Raw genomic sequence first — 8,535 nt, 5'->3', positions numbered from 1 at the left:
GCTAATGAACTGGAATTAATTATTTGTATTCATTGATCGATGGAAAAAATAACAGTTACTAGAGTTACTATGTGCACCGTGGTTTAACGTTCAAATTGTAACAGAATTTATTAATATTCTCTATATGTATTATTATTATTATTGCATTGATTATATAATGAATTATTATTACTATAATTATCCAAGATTCAAATCGTTAGGTTTGCACACACTGAATAACTGTCCCACTAATTTCAAGTGAGTGACTTCACTCACTTTAAGAGTGTGGACACATCTATCTAACGATTTTAATCTTCATACTCTAATATTGTGAACACATATTCAGTGATTATGTATAAAAATTATATCAGCCGGTCTGATAATATAATAGATTTCTTTAGAACTTAATATTTATTGGTTTTTAACAAAATGTATTTGTGCAATGAAATACATTTTCCTTGCATATTGTTATACATATATATATATTTATATTCGTATATAGTATTGTGGGTGTGTGTGAGGTTTCCTTCTATGATACATTTTTATATTGGTATTTTCATGTAATAGGACCTTAGCACAGTAGATGCGTTTAGTCTCAAAATCGTACGTTTTGACTGCAATCACCAACAACAACTTTGTCGCCATCTATATCTAAATATCGAATCTTTGAGTCGAATTCGAAATTCGAATCTATCGAAGGGACACCTAAAAATTTTAAATATCTCTAAACTGCACTAAGTTGACAAGTCTTAAAATAATGCTTAATGATAAATTTTGGAGTGTGGAAAACATCACTAATTTTGCATTACATCTGTCAATTTAGTTTGATTTGGTGCCAATTCTGCGGTAGCGATCTCTACGCAAAACTAAATGGATAGCGATAAGGCTACCATTATTTTTAGACCTGTCAAATAAGTTTAGAAAGATTCCTGTACGACAGTATTTACACCGATTTGTACAATTGTATCCCTATACAAAATGTTCGTCAATAGCCTATAACAGTTCACAGCTAGACTAAAGGCCTTTCCCAAGGGAAGGTTTTTTTTCACTTATTCGCCTCGCACGACCCCCTCGGGAGCAGAGGGGTCGGGAGTATTGTGTCCTGCCACACATCATGAAACTAAATTATCGAGTGTGCTAAGGTCCTGCAATGTTTGTTACCTTACTGGTGAGGTACGACTTGTGTACACCGTTTTATTACCACTGTGTGTCCCCATGTATCGGTACCCAGTAGTTAATATAGTATGTGCAATAATTACTGTCATTTTAAATACGTCGTTTACATGAATGTCGGAAATTGTGTCTGTGTGGAGTTTATTTATTAATAGATTTTAAAATATAACTAGTAATTTAATAACGCTGGTCGTCTTATTTTTATATTTTCAACTGTTTACTGGCTCGAAAAGCCCAAGGGCTGAATTTTCCGGTGTTTACTACGAGTAATATTACTTGCGCTCGTTACTACCTGTCAGGCGTTGCTTTCGGTGTCTGGTTTAATCTAATTGATTATGGTTTGAGAGTCCAACACGGTGCTGTTCTGTAAAAAGTTTATAAAAAGCGTTTATTCGAATAAAAACGTTTTGTCTATCTAAAAGTAAAGTATTTATTTACATGAAAGATTGAACTGATTTTTTATATTTGTCAAAGAAATGAATACCTAAAGAACATAATGCGCTACCCTTAGAAATAAAGCAGGTTATGGCGCATTCACTACTAATTAAGGACATGAAAATATGCCTTTATTGGCGTCTTATGAAAAATAAAAAACAGCATGTACACAATTATAAGTTCAGTCCGTAAGTAAACAACTTTCAATTCAATAGGTACCTAACCCCGCCTACAGAGGAAACACTTCAATAGCACCAGTCTCGAGAGTATGTGATAACAGCTCACAAGCTACGATATTGCATTTTCTCAAAAATAATAAAATCAGGCAACTAGCTTTATTGAATTACATTGATTGTAATAGCATTTAAGACATATAATATTTCTCTTTATACTGATGTTAATAAACTAATCTATTAGGAATCTTAAGAAAATGTACGTCAAATAGAAAAGATTTTGGTCATAAAACGGTTACTGTATAGGCCAGCACTTTTGTAAGCGACGGATACTAACAGTTGACTAAGATTTCTTATATTTGATGCGCCGAATTAAAATCAGGTGACATGAAAAAAAAAAATTGCGCAGGTAGCAACCCTATTAGATATAAAAAGCACAAACGTTTTGTTGGATACGCAGCTGAAATGTGACTCAATTCTGTTGTCTTCCAAAGGGACGCACAGAAATTTCCGCGACGGGCTCTTGATAAATACTAGTGAGCAGTTCTTCTGACGATTCGATGTAAAATTAAAATTTGATACGCTTAAAATGTAGCGTAATTTTTTATAAATTACTAGTCATTGATGTCTAACGTATATTTGTAACCTGACAGCACATTGGTCGAGCATTTCATTTGTCTGCATTCATGTTAGCCGTAAGTCATAACTGTTCCACGATAAGGCATATCAAAGCGGTGCTGCCGCCTTCTTCTCTTAATTGCACCTGATCTGGTAGACGGTCAGAATCTAGTACCGCTTTATCCACGTCATGAGCTTACCCTGTACATTTATAAAAATTATGTATCGTAAAATGTTAGAAAACTGAATTATATTTGTTTGTAGATCTAAAATGTTGTTTACTTTCACCTCCATCCCTGTTATGAAACCATTTGATACTTGACTTCGTTGCTAAGTTTTAGGCGCCATTTCAGTTTTACGCTTATTATGTCTATCCTTAATTGTCAGGTCTTAGGCTGCCAGTCCACCGGAGCGGAGCGCAGCAGCGGAGCCGAGAAACGGACTAATGCGGAGCGCAGTTGCGTACTGTGTCTGGTTCATTTAAGAGTAGCGGAGATTTTTTGCAATCCTATTGGTCATTATTTTTCCGTTTCTCGGCTCCGCTGCCTCGCTCCGATCCGGTGGACTGGCACCCTAAAATGTTGTTTTTTATCAATATCCCCAGAAGAAAATGACAGTTCTATTAGACACGTCAATTTAAATCAGCTTTTGGTTTTAATTGAAAATTGCTCTGATTGACTAATTCTGAGTTTTAGTCTGTATGCTGGTTTTGAGGAAATTTTACTTATTAGAAATTCTTTGCATACAAAGTTGTGGGCATCTGATATTGATGTGAGTATTGGTTATACACTAAGATTGTTATCATTATAATACTGTGTTGGCTTTACATAGTTTTATTTTAATAATAATCTTAATAATTATGGATTTTGTTGTTGTTTACTAATGTTAATTAATATTTATTTATTAACATTAATAAATTATTAGAAATTAATTCTTTCTGTAAACGGAAAATGAAAATAACACACATTTGTTTGGCAAAAAACTTTATTTGAACAGTATTTATCTTATCAGCTAGGTCAGAACTTAAAATATTACTTTTTAATTATATTGGTTCTGGCTCTTTACTATAAACTTGCATTATTTTCTCCATTATTTCCCAGTTCTTCTCCTTTTGTAAATCCTTTGTGAAAACCTAAAATGAAAAAACAAATTAAGATAATGTTAATGCAGAATTACATGAAACTTGCTACTGTATGACACATTTGTTTTATCATTGCACTTCCTTCACATTTGGTTAAGCTGCTAAGCCATATATAGGTAACAAGGTTATTTATTTCATCACATGGTTCTTGGGATAAAAAATGTCCTATGTCCAGGATGGAAGCTCTTGTCCGAATGCAGTAGGCGAGACCAGAAACATACATATTGAGTGAAGAAAAATTATGCAGCTGTTTTTGCTATGGAAGAAAATGAAATACTTACAGAATACCATGCTGCATCATCATCTAATGTTGCTGCCAACGGTACTGACACGCCAAGTACATGTAAAGCCAAGGTTAGGCAAGCAACTGCAATATGAGGTGCTCTGTACTCAAGTATAGATGAAGAATGATGGAAATCTTGTAAAAAACCCATGGCAGTTCGAGCTATCGGTGCAGATCGCCACTGTGAAGCGGGGAACCATTCTTGAAGTGATCGTAAATAGTGCAGCAAATATCTATGAGGTGAAGGCGCATCTAAGTTAAACCCAAGTAAACGCAGTACAAGCAGTTCCGCTTGAGCCACAGCACCTCTCCAAGACCAATACTCTTCGCCCAGTTCCAAAGGACCAGCTCCACGGTTAATAGAATTGTGAGCTACATTAACTGCGTCTCGTAACCGCACTGGCTCATCTCGTGACTTTCCAGCTGCACATAGACAAGAAGTACAAATCACGTAGCAGTCATAATCGTTCTTGTCAGCCTCTTTGAAGAATTTGTGGTAGAATATCGCTGCCGTAGCAACGGTAGCCGGTTGTAAGCCTAGTTTGATACCGCATTCGAAAATGAAGTTTGTCGCTAAACTATGACCAGGCCCGCCTCGGTAGTCCACTAGCCGTCGCTCACGTCTGTTACTTTGTAGAGCCATTACATCAATCACGTCTTTCATTCTTTTAGTAAGTTAAAATTTATATTGTATCGAAATATCAAAACATAAATGAACACACCAACACCAAGCACTAACTCAGACCACAGACAAAAGACATATAAGAGAGCATATCAGCCTACAGAATGTAGGCACTTAACCTAAAAAACCATAGATATACTTGATTGAATTATCAATTATTTAACCTGTCTGAAATTTATCAACACACCCGTTTATCTTAATTTGACGTGAGAACTAATTGGCTGTACTAGAGCATTTAGATAAAATATAAAATAAATTGTTGTATATATGGTTTTGTATATATTTAAGCGTTTCACATTTTGTCATAAATGGAACAGATATGTTTACCTGAAGCATCAAAAAAGGTTTAGCAGACCACGATATCAAGTAATTTAATTTTTGATGTGAAACAAGGCGGAGGGTAAACCTGATTGTCGGCGTGGCAACGCGTCGCCACGATATATGATTGAATTTCTGTATTTCGTATTTAAATAATAAAAATTTATATTAATTTTGTAATAAACAGTCATTATTAACGACTTACAGAAAGGAGAGGTTATAAATAAATAAATAATTTATATACTACGACAACGCACACATCGCCATCTAGCCCCAAAGTAAGCGTAGCTTGTGTTATTGGTACTGAGATGACAATGAGAGTTTAAACGGAATAACCGTCACCATCTAAACAGTTAACGAGGACAATGAGTATACAAACATTAACCATGGTAGAACTATCGAAGCAGTATCTATGTCATACACTACTATAATCTGTTTTTTTTGTATTATTATAATACTGTTTACTGTAGATACATGTTATGTGCTGTTTATGCTTCAATCTGTATATTTTATATCTAGGTCCAGCCTTTTTACAGGGCTCGGCTCTTTTCTTTTCTGTGAGTGCCCAAGAGTCACACCCAATTATGTTAGTTACACTGTCGTCTGTCAATGAGGATTATTGAAATAACATAAATTATTAATTAATTTATTAATAATGTAACTTTTGATTTCAAGAAAAATCTTGTCAATCATAAACAAATCATTTATTTGAAGATGGGGATTCGTTGAATAACCATACTAATTTACCTATCATCGCCCAAATAAATAAACACTCGTTGCAACTCTTTATACCTATCATTTCAGTTCCCAGATCCCAGTTCAACACACCCAAAGGGCAGTGCGACTCAACGGGAAAAAAAAATCCCAACGAGTCAGTGCCACAAATTTGGTTGGACTCGTTGGAATCTTCTCTTCCTCAAAATAGCCTCTTTCTGATAGTGTTACGTAGATATCCTCTACATCTATTAGTCACAATTCCTTTCTGTTTTGCTTATTTATCCTTTTAAGATTTCTGTGATATCAGCAGCTTTGATCCTTCATCTAAATGAAAACGAGCTTCTAAAAGTATTCTAGGAAACTAATATATTTGTGGTATTGACTATTCATGTTGCGTAGAATTTTAAGATCAACTGTAAATATTTGAATGCAATTATCTAGGTAATGCAAAAAACAGGATGGAGAGGTTTATTAAATAAAACAAACATGATTATTTGAACATAAAAATTAGAATATAATCATTTTCAGTAATTAATTATTTAAAATTATACACTTAAAGTACATTTATAGTAAATTCAATAAAAAAATACCAGTGCAGACGAGATACAAAAAAGAGAAAATATTTGTTTAAATTACATCGTTGGTTAAATACTTCGCTTTCAGTAAATGCATTACAAAAAATAAGTCTGAACGTAAAGAAACATGAATGACAAGTCACTCGATATAGAAAAATAAAGATAAGATTGAATCACATTCAAAAATTACCCACTAGTGACTAAAAATGTTACTTTCTTAAAACGCTTGTTGTTCATAGACTGGAGCCGCTCGGCGCGTCTTGCGTCACAGCCGACGCTATAGTCGCGCGGCCCAACGCGCCACGAGTAACGTTATCAACTCTAAATAACATTTTTCCACATTGTACTCTCACCGGTACCCATACGACTAAAATATTCGAGGCCCGGGGCCGCGCCTCCAATACATGCGCCGCACCTCCGCCCTTACCGCGAATCCCAGACGTAAGTCAATCAAGAACATACAGTATAAATAGTGAGGTTAGTTATAACTTTGGTAAACATGAATGAAGCGATGTGATGACACATATCGACGACTTAAATTGCTAAAAATTCAACGTCTCATATTCCATAATTATTAATTACAACTGAATTGTCGCTAATTAAACACTCTCAGTCCGTGTAAGAGCCTTAAATGCATAGTTTCACCATTACGGGATACCTATCTAACTACGAGCGCTAACTTTTGAGAACTTCATAAAACTCTTCGTCTACGTGAATTTAATGAGCGCTATAAACCTTGAACCGCAACAATTTAGTCTTCAAATAAGAAGCATACGCACTTACCACTTGTTTTAACTCGGCCAAAGACTGCTTTGAGCTTGCGAGAAATGGTCGAGCGTTAACGCGATAATGCCAGTGTTATTTGTGCGCAATTCTTGTATACCTATCTAAGGTGATGTTGCGCGTTGTGACGTGTGCGTGGCACTTTTTACACCAAGACCATCGGTCATAGCCGCGTTCCTTACAAACTAAATGTGATTCGAGCGAACAAACAATGCGGCAGTGTACAAAATTTACATCACATTCACTCGAAATATTAAAGCATACACGTTAATGGTGAGCGGCGGAGGAACACATCGAAATGCAACAGACAGACGTGCCGCGGGGAGGCGTGGACGCGACGGCGTCACTCACCTCCGATCCTCTAAATGTAATATGAAGCTTACCTAAATTATACGTTTTGGGATTGAATGGTGAACTGCACTAATTATATTTATTAGTTCTGTTTTACATACACATATCGTTACATAACAGTAAAAAACCTACCTAGCAACAAGCGAGCGACGAACGCTCGGATCGCGGGCCACTCTCCGTCTGCGTATGTCGCCGATACTTCCGACAATGTCTCGATACTTACGACGCGAATGTCGCGATACTTCCGACACCTGTCGCCGATACGACGACGCAAAAATTACCAAAACAACGACGCTACTGTTGAAGGATTTAATTATTTTATCGCCTAGATTAATTTCGTTCGACGCGATTGCCTCTGACAAACGAGATCCCTGAAGATTGATGTAACTCCTGAGTTAAGTTTGATAACATGATATATTCTACTAGGAGCTCAGAAGCATTTTGTCAGGTACTCCTTTACTTACCCTAGCTTCCAATACACTCTTACATCAATCCGTTTCCACACCAATCCGTTTCTACATCAAATCGTTAGTATAAGACGTCTTTGGTTTTACAATACCAATGTTGGATGTTAAGTGGCCCGCGCGGTCACAGTAGGCGTTACATTTCCATTTAAGTAATCACTTTTTACATACTCATATCATATAGAACATAAAATGAAAATCAACCACCTAACTATGATAATAGTAAAGGTTACTGGTAATTGCATTATTAATTAATGTTTATTGATACAATTACTGTACTAACGCTTAAAGTAAGATTTCTCTTTAAATTTTAGTATTAATAATAAATTATGTTATATAGTTTATATATGTATAACGTTTGATTACGCCAAATCGCGAGTGTATACAAGTTTATATACTCACATATCTTACACATAATGTAACAGAACCCAGGCTATTGTGTGGGATCGTCGATATTCATTGGATTATAGAAGTTAAAAAGACAATCTTGTCGCACTTTACAAAATTGTCACCGACGCTTTTACACCTGTACTCACAAACATTACTAAGCACAATCACAGTGCCGGTTCCTCTATCCGGATTATTGAATCGTATTAGTTTTCAGCATTCTTTTGGGCGATTCGGTAATTGAAGTACTATTCATTTCTATTGTATACGTTAAAAATAATTTAGCCATATACAGCTATGTTTAACTAGGCACGAAATGCATCAGGTGACATATATAATATATTTTCATACAAGACACAAAATTTTCATACAAGTTCTCCAATTAATTACGTCACAAATTGTTGTCAAGAGTGGTTGTTGTATGTCATAAAGATTCGAAGCCCTGGACACGGTTTC

General features: G+C 35.5%; 1 protein-coding gene across 1 annotated transcript; it reads right to left on the bottom strand.

The window, feature by feature from the left end:
* Positions 1 to 3,344: 3,344 nt before the first annotated feature.
* On the bottom strand, positions 3,345 to 4,564 carry LOC120633156 (cyclin-Q). Its single transcript, XM_039903284.1, has 2 exons — positions 3,801 to 4,564; positions 3,345 to 3,510 (listed from the first exon to the last, which is right to left on the bottom strand). Exons 1-2 carry the CDS (start codon positions 4,464 to 4,466, stop codon positions 3,421 to 3,423), a joined length of 756 nt encoding a protein of 251 aa, XP_039759218.1. The 5' UTR covers positions 4,467 to 4,564; the 3' UTR covers positions 3,345 to 3,420.
* Positions 4,565 to 8,535: the final 3,971 nt, after the last annotated feature.

The sequence above is a fragment of the Pararge aegeria genome, chromosome 21 (assembly GCF_905163445.1).
Source record: "Pararge aegeria chromosome 21, ilParAegt1.1, whole genome shotgun sequence".
In the NCBI taxonomy this organism is placed as follows: Eukaryota; Metazoa; Arthropoda; class Insecta; order Lepidoptera; family Nymphalidae; genus Pararge; species Pararge aegeria.
This window is presented reverse-complemented; position numbering and strand designations above follow the sequence as displayed.

Coding starts and splice junctions, on each gene's coding strand:
- LOC120633156 (XM_039903284.1), bottom strand. CDS start 4,466: ATGAAAGACGTGATTGATGTAATGGCTCTACAAAGTAACAGACGTGAG. Junction 3,511..3,800: donor ATGATGCAGCATGGTATTCT/GTAAGTATTTCA, acceptor TTTTCATTTTAG/GTTTTCACAAAGGATTTACA.